Consider the following 26,363-nt stretch of genomic DNA (forward strand, 5'->3'; position numbering starts at 1 on the left):
TACCCTCTATGGTGGTTTGAGAACGGCATTCGTTAGCCCAATGTCTCCCTCTACGACATCGTGGGCAAATACCTAGTATTCTACTCCTTTGATACCTAGTTTTGTTAAACCTTCCTCCAATGGGGCAATTCCTTTTAAAATGTCCTGTTTGTTCACAATTGTAGCATGTTCTTGGCCTGGCATCTAAAGCCTGTTTTACTGCAGCTGCCACAATTTGCCCTTGTTCATTAATGTCTCTGGCATCTAAAGCCTGTTTTACTGCAGCTGCCACGACTTGCTCTTGTTCATTAATGTCTCTACGTAATTTAATATATGTGTTTAAATCTTCATGTTTCCATGGTCTAATGATATCTCTGCACCAACAATTCGCTTGCTCATAAGCCAGGTGTTTTAGTAATGGCATTGCTTGTTCTGTATTCCCAAAACCTCTGGTAGCTGTTTGAATAAGCCTATCTACAAATTCAGCATAAGGTTCATTAGCTCCTTGTATTACCTTAGATAATTGACCTTGTAAACCTCCATGTCCTTGTAAAGTCTTCCATGCCTTAATTGCATCTGCAGCAATTTGTGCGTATACGCCAGGATCATATGCAATTTGTTGCTGCTGATCCTCATAAGGTCCCTTTCCTAACAACATATCTAGATTTCTCTGAGGATAACCAGCTGCTGCATTTCGCCTAGCCGTCTCCTTGCAAAATTCCTCATTGGCAACCTTCCATAACAGGTATTGTCCTCCATTTAGCACAGCTTTACACATATTAGCCCAATCTGCTGGCGTCATGTTCAAGTTGTTAATGGATTCGACCATGCTTACAGTGAAGGGTGCTTGAGGACCATAGGTTGTTACAGCCTCTTTTAGCTGCTTCACTGTTTTGAAATTTAAAACTTGGTAAAATCGCTGCCCTCCTGCCTCAAATACAGGGCATGTTAATATTTGAGATCTTGTCTCAGGATCCCAACTATCAACTGCGGGGGTTGGGGGCCTCCCAGCATATGGAGGTGGCGCTGTTGGTTGGACACTTACGCCCTCTGGTGATAGAAAGGTGTTAGTAGCAGTCTCCTGTAGAGGTGGTGCTGTTGGTTGGACACTTACACCCTCTGGTGATAGAAAGGTGTTAGTAGCAGTCTCCTGTTGTAACTTTCCCCCTGATGGCTTTTTCTGTTTTACACTTTCTTTCTCTGTCTGACTAGCTTGAGAGGCCTTCTCTTTTACTTGAATCTTTTCCTCTGTCTGACTAACTTGAGAGACCTTCTCTTTTACTTGAATCATTATGTCTTCTCCTTCCTCTACCATTGTCTGAACTGAAGGCTTTGGACTAAGCAAACAAGATATGAACATCCACAATGGCAATGTGCCATCTGGCAGAGTCCCTGGGCTTTTCTTTTCTATTCTTTTTGAATCTTCACCATGATGGTTCCATTGTGATATATTTAACAACTCCTCCTTAAAAAGCCATGGGCTACATTTTTGTATTGTATCAACGTATGCCCTAATTGTTCTTGATTTTACTGAGATGCCTCCTTCCTCTAACAATTTACTTAACACTCTTTCAGTTTGTTTTTTACTAATTTATGATCCCGTATTTCTACTATAATACAACCCAACAAGATGACGCCAAACAAAACCGAGACAGAATGAAATAAAAAGGGAACAACAAAAAGTCATTATAGCCTTTCTATCCTCCTGACATGTGCATCCGTCCTTTCTCCCTATCTGTTCCTCAGACGTAAATAGTTTTTCCTCAGATGTGAGCGGTTTTTCTTCCGTCTCACTCATCTCCAGGGACAGGCAACTTAAAACAAAAGTGAAGCAAAATAAAAGAGGAATCTTAAAATGGCTACCCATCCTCTCGCCCTGCCCTCAGGGGTGAGCAGTTTCACTTACCCTCAGTCGCTCCCCGTACGGGCCATCAAATGCCGCAGTCTGGCTGGGCACAATCAGGAGCCACTTGTCAAAAGAAACTAACTTTATTTTTAGAACCACACACGCCAAACAAAACAGCCTCTCAGGAAAAACCCTCAGAGCCTCAACTGCCACCACCGGCTTTCCACAAGCCTCTCTCTCCCACACAAGCTTCTCTCCACCTCCCACAATCCTCCTGCTCTTGAGGCCGATTGGCTGGGTCACGTGGGCGGAGCCAAAAAAGTCCCCCAATGAGCATCTCCGTGGTCTGAAAGGGCAGGGAAACAGCCCAATGAGCATCACCGCAGAGGAGCCAATCAGCTAGATGTTGCTGGGGCCGAGGAGCCAATCATCAGCCGGCAGCTGGAAGTTTGCTGGCAGCTGGAAGTTTGCTGGGGCCCCTTCGGCTGTGGCTCTCAACAATAACTATTATATTAATAATGTTAAATATATAGTAGTGAAGCTCTGCTTTGAAACATCTTTTTCTTCATCTAATGAATTTCCTGTATGTTAAGCCTGTACTGTCCAATTTGGTAGCAATTAGCCATGTGTGATTATTTAAATTTAAATTAATAAATGATATAAGGATTAAAATTTCAGTTCCTCAGTCACACTTGTCACATTTTAGGTGCTCATTGTATTGGACAGTGCAGATAGAAAATTTCCCTCATTGCAGAAATATGTGTTAGACAGCAATGTGTTAGACAATGGAATCAAGATTGACTGTTAAAAACTGAGCTCCCTGAAATGGCTTTTGACTGTCTTAAATGTATAGTCTAAATAATGTCAATAGTAAGAAGAAATAATCCTTAACCTATTAATAATTTTAGATTGCTATTTTCTTGGGAAGAGCTGCCAATATTTACCCTTTGTCTTTCTTACTTAATTTGGGTAGAAGAAGTAAGATTGGATCAAATTTTCAACATATGATGATGTTTGCTGGTAAGTTAAAATTTCTTCTCTAGTCTTCCCCAAGAAATCATTGACAACACAGATTATATGCCAGTTTATGTGATTTGAAGCTGTAAAATCATGTCCCTAATAAAGAACTCTTTGAAACATGGACATTGCATAATCAAGGTGAAAATTCTTATAGTATCTTATTTCCTTCTATAGAATTTTTTTTTATATTCTGTTTCCAAATCTTTGGTTCAAAAATATATTAATGCAAGTTAAGAAAGGTAAAGATGAATGCAGTTTTCAACCTGTAAGTGAATTTTTATAACAAATCTGTTCATAATTACCAAAAACTTGGCAACAACCCATATGTCTTTTTTATGAGTAGATGGAAGAACAAACCATGATACATTTATGTCATGGAATACTACTTAGCAGCAAAAAGAGAAAACTATTTGTGTTAGTTAGCTTTTCATCACTGTGACCAAAATACCTGACAAAAATAACTTAGAAGAGGAAAAGTTTATTTTGGCTTATGGTTTCAGAGGTCTCAGTTCATGGTCAGCTGACTATTGCTCTGGGCCCGAGGCTAGGCAGAACACAAAAGGGGCCGATTAAAGATATCTGCTCAGTTAGGACCACCAGGAAGTGAGGGTGGGGGTATAGAGAGGGTCAAGATATAATCCCCAAGGGCACATCCCTAGTGAAATATCTCCTCCAGCTATACCCCACCTCCTATAGTTACCACCCAGTATAGTAGTCCTTTCAACTTATTAATTCATTAGATGGATTAATTAACCAATTAGGTCATAGCTCCAATAACCTAATCATTTCACCTCCTGCATTAACACGGGAGTTTGGAGGCCATTTCAAATCCAAACCATAACTATTGATCCACACAAAGATGTGGATGAATTTCAGTGGCACTATGCTGAGGGAAAGAAGCTGGTCTCAAAGGTTAGATGCTCTATGATTCTGTTCACATGACATTCTCAAAAAGACAGAATCATGTCAATGGAGAACAGTCAGGGGTTTGGCAGGGTGACAGGTTAGACTAAAAGGGGTAACACAGAGGTGTTGGGGTAAGATGAAACTGTTCTGTGTCTTCATTGTGGCAGTGCTCTACTCATTGTCAAAACTCATGGAACTGTATATCAAAAGATGAATTCTTCACATAAATTAAAATATAAATTTTAAAGAATTAAAATATCAATATATATCAGTATCATGCTAATTCTTTTACTATTTGTATATATTTAGCTATATTAATATTTATTACATATTTGTTCACCTGCTTCTAAGCTTTAGGACATGCTTTATATCTGATTTTATGAAGCTCATGTTGGTGATGCGTTATTGAAGAATACCTCTTCCATTCCTTTGTAGGCCTTCGTGGTGCAATGGCATTTGCTTTGGCCATTCGAGACACTGCCACTTATGCTCGGCAAATGATGTTCAGCACCACGCTTCTTATTGTGCTTTTTACCGTGTGGGTATTTGGTGGTGGTACCACTGCCATGCTGTCGTGCTTGCATATAAGGTAAGTAGGAACTGGAGGCCTCATTTTAATATGATATTTTAATTCAGTTTATTTTTCTTTTAGTCATGAGAAGATTTTAAACTTTGGTGACTCTGTAATGTGTCATTTTTTTCCTTTTAAAAAGCATAGAAGATATAGTACAGAAAAATGAAACTATGTAAAACAAAAGTAAATAAAAACCATCGTTAACCCTTTGAAGGATATCTTTTCAGATCTTTTGCTAGGCAATGTATGTATTTTGAACAAAAAATGTGCAATACTAAGGGTACTCTTGTAGACTGATTTTGTTAAATGTAATATAGCGTGAATTCATATCATTATTTGAATGGCGGCATATATCCGGAAGTACTTAATCAAATTCCTATTGTTAGGCCTGGGGCTATAGCTCAGTGGTAGAGCTCTTGCCTTGCACGTGTGAGGCACTGGGTTCAATCCTTAGTACCACATAAAAATAAACAAATAAAATAAAGGCATGCTGTCCATCTATAACTACAAAAAATTTTTTTTAAATTCGTATTGTTGGATTTTTGTATTGAGTTTAAGATTTTGCTGTTGCCATTACCATTTGAGGATTTTGCTGTTACTGTCAATAATGTGAACCTTCTTAAGTATGTACACCTCCTTGCAGTTATTTGATTATTTCCTTAGGATGCATCCTAGAAATGGAATTGCTTAACCTAAAGGATGTGAATGGCTGGGCATGGTGGCACGTGCCTATAATCCCAGTGACTTGTGAGACCAAGGCAGTAGCATCACAAGATTGAGGCCAGCATCAGCAATTTAGCTAGACACTGCCTCAAAATAAAAAGGGCTGGGAATACAGCTCAATGGTAAATACAGCTCTGGGTGCAATTCCCAATACCAAAAAGAAGGATATGCATATATTTAAGGTGTTCAGTCATATTACCAGGTTGGATTCATCTGTAGTGTGTGAGACAATCCAATTTACCCCAGCCCTAATCCATAATAGATGTTATCATTCTTTCTCATGTTTATGATCACCACTGTTTCTAACCTAACAAACCAAGGCCAAGATCATGAGGCCTTAGTCTTCAATGTGTACTACTTAATGTATTCAATTTGAAAGCTGTCTTGTATCTCAAGAGTTCTACATTTGTTTCCATGGATACAACAGCCTGTGTTGCTGAAGCCTTTGTAGATTTTAGTTCTGTTTGGCTAAAACTTCATAGATGTTAAGGGTTACCAGGCTTCCAGAATATGAAGGTTCATTAGAGAAAACATTTCACATTTTATAGAATCTGTTCTTTTTTTTTTCCGTTCTGTCATGCCTTTCTTTTAATTTTGTTAAGACCAGCCAGCCTTGAATAACACTTTAAATGTTGTTATTGCTATCTTATTCTCTTTGCTATTCAAATCCCCTTTTTAATAATCTCTGTGTTGTTATGTGTAGTAGACAATATACTGTAGCATATGTTTTTATAACCCTAATATTCTTACAGACATTATTGCTTCAAGGAAGACCTGGAATTTATTGAGCACTTACTATGTGCTAGGCATTGTGCTAACTGTATTTAATGTGTTTATCTAATTATAGAAACTCTGTTTTACAAATGAAGAAATAGAGACTTAGAAAGATTCTTAGTTGTCCAAGGTGATATATATGAAATTAAATGGTGGACAGAGGAGCCTCTGGTTTTATTTAGTTTATTCTGTACCACAATGCATAAAAAATTGACAGTAGTACATTTCAAAAGGACTAAGTTCCTTTCTTTTCTCAATGGCTTATAAATGAAGACTCTCCTAAGGAGAACAAAATTAAATGTAAGATAATTTAGGAAAAGTAATACTCTTCAGTAGAGTCTCAGGTTTAAGGAGAATCAGTTCTTTTCCCTCCACAAAAACTAAACAAAATACCCATACTTTACTATCCCTGCCAAGAAAAAAGCAAAATCAAAAATCTAGCTACTCACATAGAGCTTAATCTGTGTCACTAGCTTTGAAACCTCTCTGGCTGGCCCCATCTTGCACATTTTGTAACATGAATGGAATGCAATTAAATACATTGCCTTATAGTCTTAGATAACTTCTTGTTTTTTGTTTTGAGTTTTTCAGCCTCTTTGTGACAAAGGCAGTGTTTTAAGCTTCTCTTCCCACCCTCCCAATTTGCCTAGTATAATTTTGAAAATACTGAGGTATCCTGAAAGTTGAAGATGCATGCACACTTAAACTTGGTTTTGAGTTCTTGCCCCTTCTTACTAATTCTGCAATCTTTGGCAAGTTCTTTAACCTTTCAAAGCCTGCTTCCTCATCTGTATCATGTCCATCTTAGTAGCTACCTCTTAGGGTGGTTGTTAGGATTCAGTGAGCTTATGTCTACAAAGCTCTTTGCATAGCCTTTCAAATGTGTCTTTGTCCATTCACTTGATGAATCACTTACTGAGCACTAGCCATGTGTCAAGCACTGTTTTAGGCTCCAATTCAGTGATTTGCAACCAGGGACCATTTTGCCCACCAGGAGACATTTGGCAGTGTTTTGATACATTTTTGATTGTCACAACTGGGAGAGGGGACTTCTACAGGTTTCTACTGAGTGGGGGCCAGGGATGCTGGTAAACATCCTATCATGCACAGGAAAGGTCATCCCCCAACCTGCCAACAAAGAATTATTTGGGCCAAAATATCAATAATGCTAAGGTTAAAAAGCCCTGCTCTAGGGCTGGGGTTGTGGCTTAGTGGCAGACTGCTCGCACATGTGAGGCACTGGGTTCGATCTTCAGCACCACATAAAAATAAATAAACAAAATAAAGATATTGTGTCCATCTACAACTAAAAAGATATATATTTTTAAAAGCCCTGCTCTAGAGAAGGGCAGTGGTAATGATAATATGCCTGATCTTGTAAAGAGTGTACTTTAGTGGGAAAAGACAGGCAGTAGATTAGTAAACAAATGAACATGACAAATGTAGATGTATTAAATGTGATGTCAGTCAAAGAAGGTACTTTGATACTCATTGGGAATGGGAGTATATGAAAAGGTCAAGGAAGTTTTCTCTGAAAGGTTACATTAGAGCTCAGTCTACCTGAGTGACAAGATACTGTCAAACAATGATCAGGAAGACGAGCAGTCCAGGCAGAGAGAAAAGCAAGTGCAGATGCCAAGGCAGAAACAAACTTGGCCTGTTAGATAAACACAAAAGCTTATATAGTGGGGGCATAGTGATTTGAACAGTAGGTAGAAATGAGGAGGGCAAGATTCCATAGGAGTAGGGATCTCCAGACTTCCATAAAGGGACAGAGAGGAAAGGTTTTTGGCTTTGCAGATCATATGGTCTCTGTCTTAGCCGCTCATTGCTGGTGCGAAAACAGCCATAGATAACTATGTAATTGGTGTGGCTGTGATCCAACAAAACCTTATTGATGAAAACAGAGGGGTATGTAGGCTGTAGTTTGTAAACCCCTGCTGTAAGGTCTTGTAAGATGTGGTGAAGAGAGTGGATTTTAAAATAAAATTAGAAATCTCTGAGGATATTAAAATGAGGAGAATGACATGATCTAATTTATAGTAGTAAAGGAGCACTTCAACTGTCTCATAACCAGTGAATCCTCAGTGAATTAGAGTCAGCCAGCCATTCCTGTGTCCTTTCACATGATTTGTGACAGTCACATTTGGCTCCCTATCTACTGCACTTGCTTTGCATTTCTCTGTCTCTGAGCCTTTGCTCATACTGTTCCCTCTGGCTGGAATTCTGTGTCACTCCCAGTGACACAGCCAAGCATCTCTTCCTTTGCACCCTGTTCCTTTCTCTCAGAACCACTCCTTAACGTTGGGTTTCTCTATTATAGCACTTATTTCATTTAGTTATGTAATAATGCAAGTCTTGTTTTATGTAATAATACAGTCTTGTTGTAAGAGCTACCACTTAGCATTAAAGATGCATCAGATACTCTTTTCTTAAATTTTGTTTATGCATTATAATTATATATAATAGTGGGTTTCATTATGCCTAATCATACCTGCACATAATTTGTTCAGTTTTCTTCCCTAGTGCCTTCCCTTTCCCTTCCCTTCTCCCTAACTCAATCCACTTACTCTACCGATCTCCCTTCTGTCATTATTTTTTAATTAGTGTTTTATCATTATATAAGCAGTGTGCATTGTGGTACATTTGTACGTGGATATAGCATAACTCTCTAGATTTTATTCCCTTTTTAAAAGCTTTTGATACTTATTTCTCATTTAATCCTTGCAGCAACTCTCTGTGGTAGATACTAGCCCTATTTTCCAAATGATAGAATTATGGTCCATAGGACCACATAACTTGACTGAATTCACACAGCTAGATGGCAGCCAGGTGCACATTTGAACTTAGTGTTCCCTGACAGCAAGCCCTTAGCAATTCTGCTCTAACTGTGTCTGTTTCCCCCACTAGTCCGTGAGCTCCTTGAGGGCAGGGACCATGTTTAATTCATGTCTATGCCCTGTGCCTAGCACAGTGCCTGGCAAATAATAAGTGCTCTATAAATGTTTATTACATTGTATTGGCTTCAGGAAAGGAACCATTTGAACATTATAAATGTACTATCTTCAAGACCACTAGATGTCACTTGAGATGCATAAATGTGGTTAGACTTTAATGTGACTGAGAAGACCTTAAACAGCATCTGCCCATTTTTAACAAAGTAAAAATGAGCCTTTCTTTGAATTTTGAATCTTGTCATGGCCATCTGTTTTCAGTTACTTGATCATGACAACCTTACCTTCCAGAGGTGTCTTGGCGTCGTTTTCCTCCCTTGAGTATTACTTGTCTTTGGGGGTGCTGCTGCTACAGCTTTTCATACTGCTGTTTTGTGTGTGTTGTCTGTAGTAGTTAACTTAATTGATAAACATTTGAGCACCTATTGTGTGTCAGGTACTGTGCTAGACTCTGGGGATACAGAGATGAATTGAGACATGGCCTTTACCCTCAAGGAGCTCACAGTCTTTTTGGGGAGACTGACAGGTAAATAACTATACTCTACTGTGCTAAGTATTATAACCAAGGACTCTAAGAAGTGCTGCTGAAGCACAGAGGAAAAAATTCTGCTTGGAGGGGTCATAGAACAGTTACTTTGTAACTTAGCAGACAAGTAGGAAAATGAGGGAAAGCACATCTCAGCTAGAGGGAATTGCATGAGTGAAGGTATGGAGGTCCCGAAAGGACAAGGATTTGGGGAGGACTTGGTGGGCATTTTTTAGAAGAGAATGGTGGGGAATGAGGGTGGGAAGGTAGGCTGGAGGGTGGGGTGGCCACTAGTTTGTCAAGAGTCTTGAATGCCATTCAAAGAGCTTTTTTTGACTTGCCTGTTTGGATTGTAAACTACTCTGAGTGTTCTGTGAAGGGAGTGACCAACAAATTCTGTACATTAGACACTTACTTTAGGGGAGAGCCTGGTGATGGAAAGACTTATACTCCAGGCCCTGTGAATCAGAACGAGGGCCTATGCTGCAGCAGTTGGGGTGGCAAGGATAGGAAACCTGAGGGGCAGGGTAGAGGAAGAAAAAACAGAGTTGGTGAGTAGAAGAGTCACAAGAACTTCTTAATGAAGCTGTTCCCCAGGAAGCACAGGTAAAAACAAATTTTGAAGAACCAAGACTAATGTCTGTTCTTTAGCCTATGAAAAAACTGAAATTGGACCTTCTCTTCCATCATCATAACAAAATATCGCCATGAAAGCTGCAAGGTCCCCAAACATGCAACTCCCTCCTGGAGTTGCATTGTGCCAGCCTTGTTTTGGGAACTTTCCACTAGCTCTTATTCAACAACTGGGCAGTGTTGCTCTCCCTGACTCTGCTTAGAGTGGACTTACGTTCAGAGAAGAAATGGTATTTTACTGACACTGGTGAGTGGGATTACAGGAATAGAATTCTTCACCCTGCTTGCCTTAGAATCCAAGCTGTTGCTAAGGAAAGTGTCAGGAGCCAAAAATGTATATCAACAACCGTAGAGGGTAAGAAAACATTAACCATTCCATAGCTTCTGTGTTGAGAAGAGTAGTTTCCTGACAATGTACATATGTGACTAGGCCTTTTTTTGGCTTCAAAATCTCACTTGCTCTTTGTGTTTTTCCTTTAGGGTTGGTGTTGATTCAGACCAAGAACATTTGGTAAATATGCATTTGTGTTGTCCCTGGCATTTCTGTCAAGTGTACAGCCATTTGGAAAGAAAACAGCCTCCTGTAGACTTCATGTCACTATTTAGATCCTGTGTTGTCTGCCTCAGCTTTTAACTGACTTCATTCCTGGCTTTTCTCACTACTCCATAGAGACAAAACCACATTTTAGTTAGCTTGTGGTTATCAAGAGTGGCAGGTTTCCTATCTGTAGTCCATCCTGGGCTTTTGCCACAGAGGGGAGTAGTCTCTTAAGCACTCCTGGGTTTTCAAGTGACTGCTCTGGCACAGGGAGCCTTTTTCCACTTTGGTTTGCGCATGAAGGCTTGTCTCTGATGTCAGCCTCACTCCAGCTGCTCTTCCTGTGTAACTTTCAAATTGGATGACCAGCAGCTGCCCCTGAGAAATGCCTAGAAGCTTTTGAATGTTGAACTAGCCTTCCCTGCCTGCTCAGGAGAATGCACTTTCTTATCTCCTTGCTTCTTTCCTTCCGTGTGTCAGTTTCTCAGTTGTTCCTATGAACTCCAGCCTGTTGGACTGAGCACAGTGTAACTGGCTGCACTTTCTAGACTAACCACCCTTTTTCAGTATTTTCTGTCTGCTGTTTAATGGTTTCTGAGCACCACTGAATATGTGACTCTGTATTAGACATAAGATGAAAAATCAGTGAAATTATGTTTTTGAAAACAGAAAGCATCTCTTTCAAGACAGGATTCTTGTTCTTGTCTGAAATAAGCACTGGTATATTTTTCTTTAGGGTGTAGTTAAAAAAAATTTATCAGATTCATTTCCTAAATGCTAATTTTGTTAGCTGTTGAGTGATGAATGCCTATGTGTGTATGTGATATAGTAAGTACTTGCCTCTTTTGTGGTCAGAACCTTAAAGTAGAATTCCATGGGCTTGAAATACTTGAACAAACCAGGCTGGATAAATTCCCATCATGCCAAGCTACTGGGTTAGTGTCCAAGTGGTAATAGCTCCTCAATGCCTCCACCCCTGTGGCAAAACCAGAAAACAGTTATCATGCAGCTCACAGGACAAATTCTTGATTGTTGTCTGAATAAGGCTCCATCAGCTGGGTCACCTCTGTCACCAGAGGGGAAATGGAAACAGAATTGCAGAGACAGAGCCAGGTTGGTGACTGTAAGTGGTGATATAAGAAAAGAAAAAAAAAAAAGATTTTTCCCTGACTTCAAAATTCCGTGGATGTTTTGGTTATATTGTTTACTCAATAAATGTCTGCAAGGAAACACGGAGGAGCACTATAGTAAGTATGGAGTGTGGGGAGGGTTGGATGTGCAGGTATTAATGTGGTAAGGAGGTGGTGAGATCTATAAACGAATTGCTTTTCAAGAAGTAAACAAAAAATAAATAAATAAAAATAAAACAAAATACCGTGGGCTGGAGATACAGCTCAGTGTTAGAGCACGTACTTAGCAGGCACAAGCCCTGGTTCCATCCCCAAACCAGTAAGTAAGTAAGTAAGTAAGTAAATAAATAAGGTGAAGGCATGCAAAACTATACCTAGTGATGTGAAAGGAAATATAGAAAATGTTCTTCAGTACTTATAAGCCCACACATTGTCCTCAGACATTTTTGTGTATGTACTGATCCATGTCAAGGAAAATAATAACTTATTCTGAGAGTTAGGGAAGACAGGAAGGAACCAAAACCCAGAATCTAAACTCTGCACTCTTAGAAAATTATAGAACCTTAGAACACTAGCACTAGAAAGGGCCTTGGGGAGTCTCTAACATTCACATCTTACACATGAAGAAATTCAAATCTGGAGAGGTAAGAAGTTAGTTAACATTGGTGAGCCAGGACTGGAACCAGATAGTCTAACTGCCCAACTACTGACCATACCATATTACAAGTAAGGACACAGTTTATGTTTTTGGAAGCTATTTTAGAAGGAGCCTGCTTGCTGTATTAATTTTCTCCCCTAAGCAATCAGGCTTACCATGGAATTTCCCTGCTTGTTTTCATTTTGCTAGTGAGTTAAGAACATAATAGTAACTTTGAATGCCAGTTACTTTTGAGACCCATGACAACTCCCAAAGATAGGAATGAACATTGGTATGATGTTTTCTACTTAAGTTGCTATTGCATTGAGGGTATAAGTCTTTCAGATTTCAAAAGTGAATTTTCCTACACTGACTTTTAAAAATGACAATAGATTCATACTTAGCAAGTCTTCTGAATAATAGAGATGTTCAGACAAAATTTCTTCAAAACTGCTGTATACAAGCCATTAAATTTCTAATGTTACCCATGTTGGAAAGTTTCTTTTCTGTAGGCTCTAGTTCTGATTCTACTAAGGAAGGACTCTATACAAATGTGTTTGTGTATGTAATGATTTTTTATTATCTTTCTGCAGGGTGTTCCAGAAAATGAACGGAGAACTACCAAAGCAGAGAGTGCTTGGCTCTTCCGGATATGGTACAACTTCGATCATAAGTATCCTTCATTGAGAAAAAAAAAGATAGTATGGACACAGAACAATTGTTTTGTTTGTTTGTTTTATGGTGCCAGGGCCTTCCTTACACATGCTAAGCATGCACTCTACTACTGAACAACTCTAGCGTCAGAACAACTGTTTTGACAGTTGCTTTCTGGAAGTGGAATGTAAAACCTAACCTGTAGTCTTCCCTTTCTTCATCAGTGTGTGAAGGAGGAAATTCACACAATTGAATGCCTCTGCACACCCAGGAAACCAGTAGGGACTAGTTATTGTAAAGGCTGGTTATATGGAGGGAATCAAGAGTCCAGATGTCATACTTTCTTCAATATATAGGTTTATTTATTGAGAAAATTTTAATATTTGTTGTCCTTAAGCTAACTTAGTGAATCATATAAAAGGTATTTGTTTGTTCTTGTTGGGGTACTTGCTAGGGTGGACTAGGAAAGGCTGCCTTAGGGGAAAACATGGAGATGGAATAAAACTTCAGTACTGATAGATTACTACAGTATGCAGGGACATGCCTTTTCTTCCCTGACCTTTTCAGAGACCAGGAGACTCAACTGTACATTCAGAATGCCGTAAATGTGGCACACACCAGTAATCATAGCTACTCAGGAGACTGAGGCAGTAGGATCCGAAGTTCAGGGCCAGCATGGGCAACTTAGGTCCTCTCTCAAAATAAAAATAAGCTTAGGGATGTAGCTCAGTGGTACAACATTTACCTAGAATGTGCCAGACCCTGAGTTCAATCCCCAGCACCACAAAAGTGCCACAAATAGCTAAATATTTTCATTGATGATCATATTTTCTTGTCCTGTTGTAAATCTTCTTCATAGCTATGCTTTAAATAGTGTTGGTGTTCTATTACTTGTTTAAATCATGCCTTTAAAAACATTTTGTTACTGTTCAGATGTTTTTCTTATTTGAAATTTGAATCAGAAAAAAGAAACCATGGAGTTATTTCAGGCTAAGATTTATTAGCAAGTGAATGAAAACTTGGTTTAGGTTTCATTGAAGCAAATTTGGGATAAGCATGTAAAAATTGTTCTGTTTGCTGATCAAAGCCTCATGTACTTAGGATGAATGCACTTGACACTTATGATTAGAAGCTACTACTTACTATTTTCTATTTACCAGATATTTGCATTCACTCTTTACAAGTATTTCAAAATTAAATTACTGTATGGAAACAAGAATGCAAGCATATCTGTGGTATTAAGACTCCCATTAGGGAGGGAGACAGCCTGGCTCTTTAAAATAGTTTAAAGATTATGTCATTACTTTTGGCTCCATTATCAGCATTTTGGATATAAGCCATTTGCATACCTCTTGGGGCTTTTCATCCCTCTGATTTAACAATTATTTTAGCATTTTTTGCATAAATTGTTTTGTACATTTTCTGCATTATACACAAACAATTAAATGATCTTAATGTACAGAAAGAATACCAGCTTTTTAAAAAATATTCTTATATTTGTAAATCAATGGATGTGTAACTGATGTGAATCTGCAATCTGTGTATGGGGTGAAGGTGGGAGTTCATAACCCACTAGAATCAAAGTGTGGAATATGATATGTCAAGAAATTTGTAATGTTTTGAACAACCCACAATAAAAAATTAAAAAAAAAAAAAAATAAATAAATAAATAAATAAATAAAAATATTCTTATAGAAGTAAACATGAAGACTTGTTTGATTCAGTACTACCCTATTAAGTACTACACAAGATCTGGTCATGTTAATACCTGGTGCCCTGGGAGAATTAATTATTCATCATTCTAGATTTTGGTTCTCTTGGGTACAACTGGATTATTTATTAAAATTGTGGTATAACTTGGAATACAATAAAGTACATGAATCTTAAATGTTTAGCTTAATGAATTTTGACCTATATCTACACCTGTGTGCCCACCATCCGTATAAAGCTATATAGAAGCATTTCCAGCACCATAGAAGGTTCCCTGTGTTCCTTTACTATAGTAACACCATCCCTGCCACCCCCAGAAAGGGGTAACCATGATTCTGACTTTAGTCAGCATGAATAACATTTTATCTGTTCTTGATCTCCACAGAAATGGATCATGTATTATGTATTCTTTTGTGTTTTACTTCCTTTGCTCAGTATCTTCCATGTAATTTATTTATGTTGTAGCATATAACAGTGATTCATTCTTTTTATGGCTGTGTAGTGTTCCAAGGTATGAATATATTATATGATTTTTGTATTGTTTTTAACCATCCTACTGTTAATAAACATTTGAAAATGCTTTTGGCCATAACAAATAAAATTAATATTTTAGAATATATGTATATTTTTGGTGGATATAAGCACTCACTTCTTTTGGGTGTATACCGAAAAGTAGAATTTGGGGCAAATATATGTTTAGCTTTAATCCATACTGCCAACCAGTTTTCTGGAGTGTTTTCAACCAGTGTGGTTGTAACCAATTTGATAAATTCATCGTTACCCCCAATAACAAGTTAAGGGAGTTCTGGTTGTTTCACTTCTTTGCTTGAACTTGGTGTTTATCAGCCTTTTGAATTTTAGCCATTTTGCTGAGTATATAGTGATATATCCAGTAGTTTACTTTGCATTTCTCTCTGATACCCAGGAAAAGCATCCTTTCAGATGGTTTTTGTACATCTTTTAGATATCTTTGTCTTTTCTCTTTCCTATTTACTTATTGTTCTTTTAAATTCCTGAATTAAGTTTATTGATGATTTTATGGATTATGTCTTTTTAATCTGTAGCATACCTTTTCATTTTTTGGATCCTGTCTTTTGAAGAACAGAAGTTCTGCATTTTAATGAAGTCCATTGTAGTAGTATTTTCTTTTGTGGCTAGTGTTTTTTGTCCTAAGGTTATGAATATATATTTCCCATTTTCTTCTAAAAGTGTGACTGTTTTAGCATCATCTTTAGGTCTTTGATCCATCACAAATTATTTTTTTTGCAGTGCCTAGTATATACAAAGCCCTGGGTTCAATCCCCAGCTATATTGGCAGCCTTTTTATTTTGCTTTGTGACAGGGTCTCTCTAAGTTGCCAAGACTGGCCTTGAAATTGCCATTCTCCTGCCTCAGCCTCCCAAGTAACTGGGATTTATAGGCATGTGTCACCATGCCTAGCACAAATTAATATTTACTTGTAGTGCGAGGTGCTTATGGTTAATATCTACATTTTTTTTTCCAATATGGATATCCAAATGATCTAGCACCATTTATTAAAAATACCAATGATTACTGGACTGGGGTTGTAGCTCAGTGGTAGAGCACTTGCCTTGCACACATGAGGCCCTGGGTTTGATCCTCAGCACCACATAAAAATAAAGATATTGTGTCTATCTACAACTAAAAAATATTTTTAAAAATACCATCATTACTCCCATTAAATTGCAGTGGAATCCTTGTTGTAAATCACTTGGCCATATAAGTAGGGGCCAATTTCTGGACTTTCTATTCTCTATTTTTATATCAATTACACTTTTTAATTACTGTAGAGTAAATGTAGGTTCATTCTTCTCTAGTACTGCTTTAGCTATTTTAGGTCCCTTGCATTTTCCTTTAAATTTTAGAAATATCTGGTCAATTTATACATTTTGTGTCTTGCTAAAAATAAGCAAAAAAAAAAAAAACCTACTGGAAAGAAATGATATCTTAGCAATGTGAGACTTCCAATTCACGAACACAGCATATCTCCCCTTTTTCTAGTATTTGATGCTTTTGATGCTATTGCAAATGGTATTTGTTTCATTTTCTGTTTGTTATTGTTATACATATAATTGGATTTTATGTATTGATCCTATGTCCAGCTGTCTTACTAAAGTTCACTTACAGTTTCTAGTGGGTTGTAGATTCTTTTTGGTTTTCTGCATACACGATTTGAGTGATCTATGAATAATGATGTGTTATTTTTTATTTTATAAGCTCTTGTATTTCTTTTTTTTGTTATTTTTCTACATTGTGCATTATAGTTGTACATAATGCTGCAATTTGCTGTTATACATTTGTACATGCACAAAATATAACAGTATATTTGGCCTGTATTTCTTTTTTTCCCCATACCTTCTGTATCTTTCCTCTATTCTACTTATCCCCCTTTAGTTTTCATGTAATCCCTTCACCTTTCTTTTCCCTTTCCCTCTCTAGCTTCCACATATGAGAGAAAGCATATATAACCCTTGCCCTTCTGAGTTTAGCTTTTTTTTTTGCTTAATATAATGTTCTCAAATTTCATCAATTTTCTTGCAAATGACGTAATTTCATTTTTCTTTATGACTAAGTAAAACTCCATTGTGTATGTAGGCCATATTTTCTGTATCCAACCTAGGCTGATTCCATTTTTTGGCTTTTGTTAGTTGTGCTGTTATAAACATGGGTATGCACTAATCACTATAGTATGGTGATTTTTAATTCTTTAAGATAAATACCAAGGATTGGTATAGGTGAGTCTAGTGCCTAGTCTTTTTAGAAACTTCCATACTGATTTTCATAGTGTTTGTATTAATTTATGGCCCCACCAACAGTTTAAAAGTTTCTTTTTCTCCACATCCTCTCCAGTATTTATTGTTATTTGTATTCTTTATGCCCTTGTATTTCTTCTTTAAGTCTTAATACATTGGCTGGACCTCTACAGCTCAAAGCTGAAGGTGAGTGGTGATAATGACATTCTTGTCTTATTCCTGATCTCAGGGAGAAATTTTTCAGTATTATACCATGAAGTATGATGTTGGTATAGGTTTTTGGAAATAACCTTTAGGAAATTAAGAATATTTCCTTTTATTTCTAGTTTTCTGAGAATTTTATCATGAATAGACGTTGAGTATTATTTATGTTTTTCCTGCATTAGTTGATGACATGATTTTTTTTCTCCTTTAACCTGTGTCATTGTGCTGATTTGCATTGATCAATTGTTTGAATATAAAATCATTCTTGCTTTGCTGGAAAAAAATCCTACTTGGTTGTGATATGTTACCTTTTGTGTATGTCATTGGATTTAATTTGTTAGTATTTTGTGTCTGCTTTTGTGGGAGATATTGGCTTGTGATTTTTAAAATTGTAATGTTCTTTATTAGGTTTCTATAGCAATATTATGCTGACCTTATAAAATAAGTTGGGGAGTATTTGTTCTTTTTCTGTTCTCTGAAGGAGATTGGTGATGTATCTTCCTTAAATGCTGGGAAGATTTTAACATTGAAGTTATTTGGGCCTCTTTCTTTTCATATGGGATGGTTTTTTTATCTTTTAATAGAAGACTATTCAGATTTTCTTGATTCTTTTGTCAAAATTATTTGGCAAGTTCTTCTTGTTTTTATTCTTTTGGCAAATTCTCCTAAGGAATTTATTCATAGAGAGTGTAACACCACAACTTGCTAGCCTTAATAGTATCCTATTCAGTGCCATTGGATACAGACTTAGTCATTTCTATACCTAATGTACTAGTAGAATTTATCATTCTAGTTTTTTCATTGGCTTTGTGTGGCCAGATATTTTATAAAGTATATTTATGTTGAAAATGTAATCTTTACTTAGAATTTAGTAATATGGCAAATCAAAATTTTGTCTGACTTTCCCATTTTTTAAAATATTTTTTCAGTTGCAATTGGACACAATACCTTTATTTAATTAATTTATTTATGTGGTGCTAAGGGTCGAACCCAGTGCCCCGTATGTGCTAGGCAAGTGCTGCACTGCTGAGCCACAACCCCAGCCCCTAACTTTCCCATTTTTAATTAAGAACTATCTTAGCTTCATATTCTTCCCCCGCCCCAACCCCTGGAGTGCTAGGGATCAAGCTCAGGGCTTTGTGCATGCTGGGTAAGAAGTCTACCACTGAGCTATATCTCCAATCCATGTTCTCATTTTAGAATATGGGGAAAATGGGGGCCTGCAGATCCAGCTCAGTGGTAGAACACTTGCGTAGCAATTGTGAGGCCCTGGGTTTGAATCCCCAGTAGCACAAAAAAAAGCATGTGGGGAATATGATATATATGTCTGTATCCTTTCTCCCTCCTTTTTCTTGTGATTCCCTCTTTTTCTTCTGAGTATCATATATTATCAATCTGTTTTTATCTGTTGAAATGAGGGTTTATAGTAGAGGCGCTCGTTATACATAGTTTATTTAAATGTCTTAGGAATTGACTTTCATTACCTCTTTACAGGAAAAGATTCAACCTGATACTGAAGTTCAACTTAGAGCGTTCAGGAGGCCACTTGAATCCACAGTAAATTATTAAAAACATTTTTATTACTTGTGTACTATTAAAATATTTAATCTCCTCTCTGAAAATTATCATTCTTTATTTTCTCCCTTGCTTCCTTCAGTGCCAAATTTAGAGTGACCTTATGTTCCTTTTACTTTTGGTAAAATCAGAAAAGTAATATGATGTAGTGGAATGGTCACATAATTGGAAATCAGGCCAATTTTGATTAGTAGATCAGTTTCTATTTTCTTAATTGTGTGACTTAGGCAAGTCCTTGACCTCTCTGAGCCTCAGTTTTCTTATCTGTGAAATAGAAATGATAAAAAGGTCTCCCTTTGCTTTCTCACTGTCATCATGTGATGACAACATGAGATTGCATATGTGAAAGCCCTTTGTTAACCTCCGAAGTGGTCGATGGTTAGTATACTGTGATAATAACTGTCATCAACTGAGTTGTTTTTTGAATGTGTGGAAAAAGCGCAGCCCTTCCTTAACCACTCACAGCTACCTGAAGCCCCTGCTGACTCATAGTGGGCCTCCTCTCACCACCACACTCCCCACCTGCTGCGGGCCCATCGCCAGGTGCCTAACCAGTCCCCAGGCTTATGAAGTAAGTGATTTTTATCCACCAACTGAACTGTTTAGCAAGTTTAATTTAGCTGCTTTATGGGTGGGTTTCTGGTTTTGTTTTATTTTGGTTTAGTTTTTGGCCTTTGAAGTATAAAATCCCTCAGAAGAAATTTAAGCATACTTTGCTCAACCAAAAAATACACTGAAATCTACAAATATAATTTATGGCCTTTCAAATATCATTTGATAACAGATATAGAATTTATCTCATCTTACTTAGGTGATGTTGCTACGTCATTCTATTCCCATGCCAGCTTTCATTTTTTGGTAGTAATGTGGCCCAAGTTTAGCACTAAATGTATGTTTTTGTCTGCGTGTTAGGGTTGCCACAGTTATGTTGAGAGAATTTTAAAACAATTTTGATGCTGCTCCTGAAATGCAACAGATGTTTTGTTTCATACCTACCAACTTTTGGATATCTGAGAAGGTTTTTCTGCCCTGTGTTCACATTGTTGGAAGGCAGGGACAGATCTAGACAGAATCTAGATTCTGCATTTATGCAGACCAGCATATGATTGGTGATTTGGTAAATATCCCAACTAAGAAAAAAGTGAGAGATATGCTAAATAGCCACTATTTTTGCAATGTGAACATTTTAACTTTTGTTATTTAAATCTTTGTTTCTAAACCATCCATTCAGAAATAATCTGTGGCATCCAATGGGCTCTCCTATCAACAAAGCCTACCGTTTTTGACTACTCAGACACAACACCCAGGACCTTGAGTGGAGAAAGGGGAAGCTGTAGGGAAGCAGTGTAGACATGTACCCTCCAGTTGCTCGCAGCTTCCTTTGTGGCATGGCAAAGCAGAAATGGAAATGGGTGGGATGAAGTAGACAGCATGGGGGTGGCACCTGGGCCAGGTTGGGTGGTGGGAGTGGGAGTACCCTATGGCTTTGTTTAGAGTGAGTGCATATTTTTGACAGACTGCTGGCAGAGTGGGAAGAACACCCCATGTTGCTTTATCTCTCTCCTACATTGCCTGGACTCCCCTCTCAAGCATTGTCCATTTCTGCTGTGCCCTGGTAGCCCATTTGATTCTGTATAGAAGTGTCAGCCTGCTTTGTTGGTTCAGGCAGTGAGGTTTGGCTACCATCCCTCTTGCCATCACCAAGAATCCAAAGGTCCACAACAACTGTGTGTCCTGTGGACTATAAGAAAACGTGATACACCACTATAGGAGTTTCTGGGGCCACTGTAACAAAGTACCACACATTGAATGGCTTAAATGATAGACATACCTTAAGAGTTCTTGAGATTAGAAGTCTAAAGTCAAGGTAAGGGCAGGACTGGTTCCCTCTAGGCCTCTCTCTTGTGCTTTGCTTTGCGGGCTGTCTATGGCATTCCATCACTTACAGATACATCACTTTACTCTCAGCTTTCATCTCCACATGATGTCTTCCCATATGCACCAATCTGTATCCAAATTTCATAAGGATAAGCGTCATTGGATCAGGGCCCACCTTATTTCTAAATATGATCCTGTTTCCAAACAAGGTCATATTCATAGGTACCAAGGGTTAGGTCATCAGTATCTTTTTGGGGGAATAAAATTTAACCCATTATAGCCATAAAACTTGTTGTTTTAATATATTTTTGTTGTTAATCACTTTTTTATATGTTTTTTTTAGTTGTCAATGGACCATTATTTTATTTGTTTATTTATATGTGGTGCTGAGAATCTAATCCAGTGCCTCACATTCTAGGCAAGTGCTGTAACACTGAGCCACAACCCCAACCTGCTAATTACTTCTGTAAGTTATTAAATCAATATGCTCATGGCTAAATATTTAAACTGTGGAATGTACAAAGTGAAAGAATTCATTTTCCTCCTACCTAATTCCTTAGAAACAGTCTTTATTAAAGGTTTACTGTAGATACTTTCTGATATATTTTTTTTTCTAAATGTTTAATTTATTCAGTGTTTTGCAGTGTTGGGGATTAAACTCAGGGCTTCACACATGTTAGGCAACCGTTCTAACGCTAAGCTACATCCAGCTCTATCTATATACACTTATATGTGTGTGTAGCTTTGTTTTATACACGTGGGGTTGTAATAGGTGTACTGTCCCACTACTTGCTTTTTTCAATTGCTGCTACATCATTGATGGCTTTTCATTAGGTACATTAGAGCTGTTACCTTCTCTTTTTTTATGAATATATAGTATTCCATTTGTAGCTATACTAAATTGATTAATTCAGTCTCCCATAGACATTTAAGTTTCTTCTTTTTTTGCTATTACAAATAATACTTACAGCAAATATATTTTTATATATTCTTTTACATGCCAGTTTACTCAAGGATATGAAAATATATAGAATTGCTTTTAAAGATAAAATTGCTGGGTCAACATTTTAAAATTTGGTAGATATTTCCCTAGACCTCAAACTTAATGAAAACATTAGGAAGTGCCAAAGAGCCTGTGCTGTCCTGTAAAGGAGCTAAAACCCTTTGTTGTGAGTATTGTTGTATTAAGTGACAGAAACTAGTTAAACTTATAATTACTTATAACTACATTAGGGGATAGGGAAAAGGGATTTGGTTTAGTTGGTAGCTATTGATAATATTTTTCAATCCACATTTGTTTATCTTAGTTGTTTGGGAAATTCCTGGCAACAGCCAGTGTCCAACAGTATAGGAACATATAAAGAAAATAAAACTCACTAGTAACTCTGTTTTTACAGAGTTAATGTTGAATACCATTCCAGATTTTTCTGTGTGTACACATGTTTTTTATTTACCAAAATGGGACTACACATTCTTGATTTCTTTTTCCTCTTGTAGAACTTTATTAAGTATGCTATTTTGCCACAAACTTTCCATTATAACCAGAGCTTATGGAGCTGGGAGACAAGTATGCAGTGAGGATTTCGTATTTCTGTGTGAGGTGGTTGGACTAGATAGCATCAAGTCTTTTATCATAACCATGTGTTTATCAGTGTGCTCCTCCCCCTCTCACCCTAGACCCTAAGACCCTTGATGGCAGACCAATATGTGAAAGAGCAAGTGCTATTTCAGGGAAGGGGTCCAGGAATGGGATGCTGTAAAAGCACACAGGAGGGACACCTAACATAGACCTGGAAGATCAAGGATGACTTCCAGGAGAAAATTATAAATAAATGCTAGTCACATGAAGTGGGCAGAGAGGACAACATGTAGAATGATGTGGAGGTAAGAGAAACTTGGGAGACATCTGGGCAACTGGCAGCACTATATACATTGGGGTTGTTGGGGTATGAGATGCAGGTTGTGTCAGAAGATAAGGCTGAAGGGGACAAGTCACACTGTCCTTTTTTTTTTTAGTTGTTGATGGACCTTTATTTTATTTATTTATATGTGGTGCTGAGGATCGAACCCAGTGCCTCACACATACCAGGCAAGTGTGCTTTTGCTGAACCACAGCCCCAGCTCCCAAGTCACACTGTCTTTTAAGGCATTGTAGGGACATTTAAACCTTATCTTGAGGGCATTGGGCCACTGAAGAGTTTTAAATAGGGAATGTTTAAAAATTCTCCTACTGGAAATGATTCTTTAATTTCTTAACAATTCTAAATTTTATTTTATTTGCATTTAGAACCAAGAACAATTGAAGGATGATGACTCTGATCTTATTCTCAATGATGGTGATATCAGCTTGACATATGGGGATTCCACTGTGACCACTGAATCGACAACATCTAGTGCCCCTAGGAGATTCTTGGGCAACAGTTCTGAAGATGCCCTGGATCGTGAGCTTGCATTTGGGGACCACGAGCTGGTCATTCGCGGGACACGCCTGGTTCTGCCTATGGATGATTCTGAACCCGCATTAAATTCATTAGAGGATACGAGACACAGCCCAGCCTAAGCTTATTAATATTCACTTAGTGATTTGTAAAATTTGCACATGTGATTGTGAAGAAATTTGTACTACCTAAAAAGTCCTAGTGCATGTCTCTGAATGTGTAAGCTATATAAATGCTATTTATATGGCATAGAAAGAATATAACTATCCTGTACAAGGCAGATTGTAAACAAACTATTCTTTTAAGTTTTGCTGGCTGCACTATGTAGGCTGGATCTGTTTTAGAAAATTACTTTCACAGTGATGTGTGTTCTGTTAGCTTTATGTCTCAGTTAAAGTATAAAAAGTGATGGATTTACTCTATTTACCTGACACTTAGCAGGAGTACCAAGTTCTTGTGATGTGAATTAATTTGTGTGTGTGTGGTTGGGTGGGGGGGGAGAAGAAGGAGGGAAGTGTTATTTCCTAGTGAACCCAGGGAGGAGAGGTTCCTTTGTTGGGACGCTTTTGTTGATTGCTGCTGCCTTTGTCATGACCTTTTTCTTTCCCTTTTCTCTTGTGGCCTATTGTGGTGTAAGGAGCTGATGACATTTTGATCTTGCCCCACTCAGGTTGCAGAGTGAAGTTGGAGTGAAGTATGGGGCTGCCCCCCACCCTTTCTGTGAAAGAACAGATTCATTAACTACAATACACTGGTGTTTCAAAAGAAGGCTGCAAATGACCTCCAAGACCTTATTTCTTTTCCTCTAGGCCAAGACCGTGGAGTTGCATCCAGCTGGCTTAGCCAAAGTACAGGTGTATATAGTTCAGGGCACTTGATTTAGATTTGGAGGGGCTGGGGCAGGTGGAGAGGGGACAGAGGGCAAGAAGGGAGTAAATGGTGTTAGAGGTCTCTCTTCCCAAATATGTAAATATTCTATACCAGATAAGTTTAAATAAGAAATTTAATTGCTGCTTAATTTTTGATTATGTACTTTATCTGTATAGCAAGCTTTGTTGTCACAAGTTTTTATATCAATTTAAATTGCTGCTCTTTAGCAGCCGAACAGGAGCAAAATGTAAAATTTTTAAACTTACTGTATCTAATTGTCATTTGTTAGTCTGTAGTTGATGTTAAAAGTTAATTTATGAATTCATGAACATCCCATACTACACCAAAGGCAGTCATAAGAGAATTGCAATGCTCTGGAGCATTTATTGTAAGGAGGCTCCTTTGTGTGCAGTGGGTATAGTTGTCTTCATTGTCATGTTACTTTTTAATATTAAACACCTAAGCTGCCATGTATTTTTTTCCACAGTTTTCAAGGAAGAGCACAGAACAATTTCCCATTTCATATTCATAGTATGAAAGTGAATTCTATTTTGTAATGCTGAAAATACTTATAGGTACAATGAATACTTGAAAGGGGAATACTTTTTGATGTTGATTCTGACCTATTAATAATTCTGAAGAAAAATATAAACTTTTGTGGATTTTTTCCTCAGGTCTGAGTAGCATTGCCTTAAATCTTACCCAATTAGAAAATTGATGTACGTACATGATGTTCAAATTTTCCACTGAAAACTATTCATCCAAACAAAACATGTACTTATTCTCCAAAAGAGTTCTGTGCTATTGTAAACACTCCTTGAGATTTTAAGGGAATTCTAATATTGTACCCTCTAGTGGCAGCCTTGACTGTTGGCATAGCCATTTGTTATGTAGTGGTAGCAACTTTCCTGCTATGCAGGAACCCCTCCTGTGAAGTGTATGTTTTATATGATGTGTGCCTCTTCGTCTAGTAAATAATTTCTTGTTGATGTATGTTTGAGGGGCTTTGTATGTCAGCATCATCTTCCCACAGAGTTATTCAAGTTATAAAAGGTTATACAATAATTTAACAACTACCTTTTTTATTGTCAGGTTACTGAGCTCACTTTATGAACATGGCTGTAAATACTTAGCATGATAAATTCCGTAACTTGTCTGTTTCAGCATGCATAAGACTTCTCATTAGGGGAACTGATAAAGCTTGAGTCCACTAAATCTGCCTTCAGTACTTTATCAAAGGGGAACCAAGCCTGCTGTGCTTACATCATCAGCCTCTGGAAGATTTTTCTTCTCAAGTCTGTGTACACATCTCCACACAAAGAAGAGCAAACATTTCTGCTCAGACACCCATTGAATTGAAACGCCTGGATGAACTTTGATGAAGTACAGTCTGAGTTACCATCATGCACAAGTAGAACTGTTCTTGGACCTGTTTTTCTGTTGTTTGTGGAACCTACATGTTTGATTGACTTGAACGTTGCATCTTTTAAAGTTATTTTTAAAGGTCTCTTGGCATTTATCCTAGTTGTCTGTGTTTGGCAATGTGCTGTTAAAATAATAGACTTTTAATCTTCATGTATTTTTTTTTGTTTTCCCTTGGAGTACTTGGACAAATGTTATAGTGGTTTCTTTTAGGAAAATCTGTCATTAAAGAAATTATAGCCTTGCAAATAACCACTCACCATATTTGAGTCACAGCTTATTCTAGTGAGATGTAAAGAGTGCTGACTTCATTTATTTTTCTACACACACACACACACACACACACAGACTGAAAACGGGGGAAGACTTATGTTTTAAAAACAAACCTAACAACTTAACTTACAGGGTGGCAAATTCTTGGTGCTTATGTGTATGGGTGGGTGTATTTGCTTATGGTCACAGTTGGGCCATTTAAGAAATATGAGTCAAAGTGGTCAAATTCCATTACATTGATTTGTGGCCTGTTAACTCAGTAATGGAGAATGTCATGAAAATGTTAGTTGTTTCTATTAGATGGAGAGAGTCAATTCTTTATCCA

The 26,363-nt window shown here is 37.6% G+C and overlaps 1 protein-coding gene across 2 annotated transcripts in view; it reads left to right on the forward strand.

Annotated features, from left to right (window-relative positions):
- The window catches only part of Slc9a6 (solute carrier family 9 member A6), a 64,834-nt gene extending 38,807 nt beyond the window's left edge, over positions 1-26,027 (forward strand). The window contains exons 11-17 of one of the 2 annotated variants that reach the window (XM_046468138.2): positions 2,734-2,845; positions 4,187-4,340; positions 9,213-9,302; positions 10,416-10,446; positions 12,834-12,913; positions 19,623-19,728; positions 23,323-26,027. In XM_046468138.2, coding sequence (XP_046324094.1) covers positions 2,734-2,845; positions 4,187-4,340; positions 9,213-9,302; positions 10,416-10,446; positions 12,834-12,913; positions 19,623-19,728; positions 23,323-23,595 — 846 coding nt within the window. In that variant the 3' untranslated portion in view covers positions 23,596-26,027. The remainder of the gene's footprint in view (positions 1-2,733; positions 2,846-4,186; positions 4,341-9,212; positions 9,303-10,415; positions 10,447-12,833; positions 12,914-19,622; positions 19,729-23,322) is intronic. The other variant, XM_046468136.2, reaches the window with a different exon arrangement.
- The last annotated feature ends 336 nt before the right edge of the window (positions 26,028-26,363 follow it).

The sequence above is a fragment of the Marmota monax genome, unplaced genomic scaffold, assembly GCF_021218885.2.
Source record: "Marmota monax isolate L192 unplaced genomic scaffold, Marmota_monax_Labrador192_F-V1.1 WCK01_AAM20220418_F8-fsc00333, whole genome shotgun sequence".
Taxonomy (NCBI): domain Eukaryota; kingdom Metazoa; phylum Chordata; class Mammalia; order Rodentia; family Sciuridae; genus Marmota; species Marmota monax.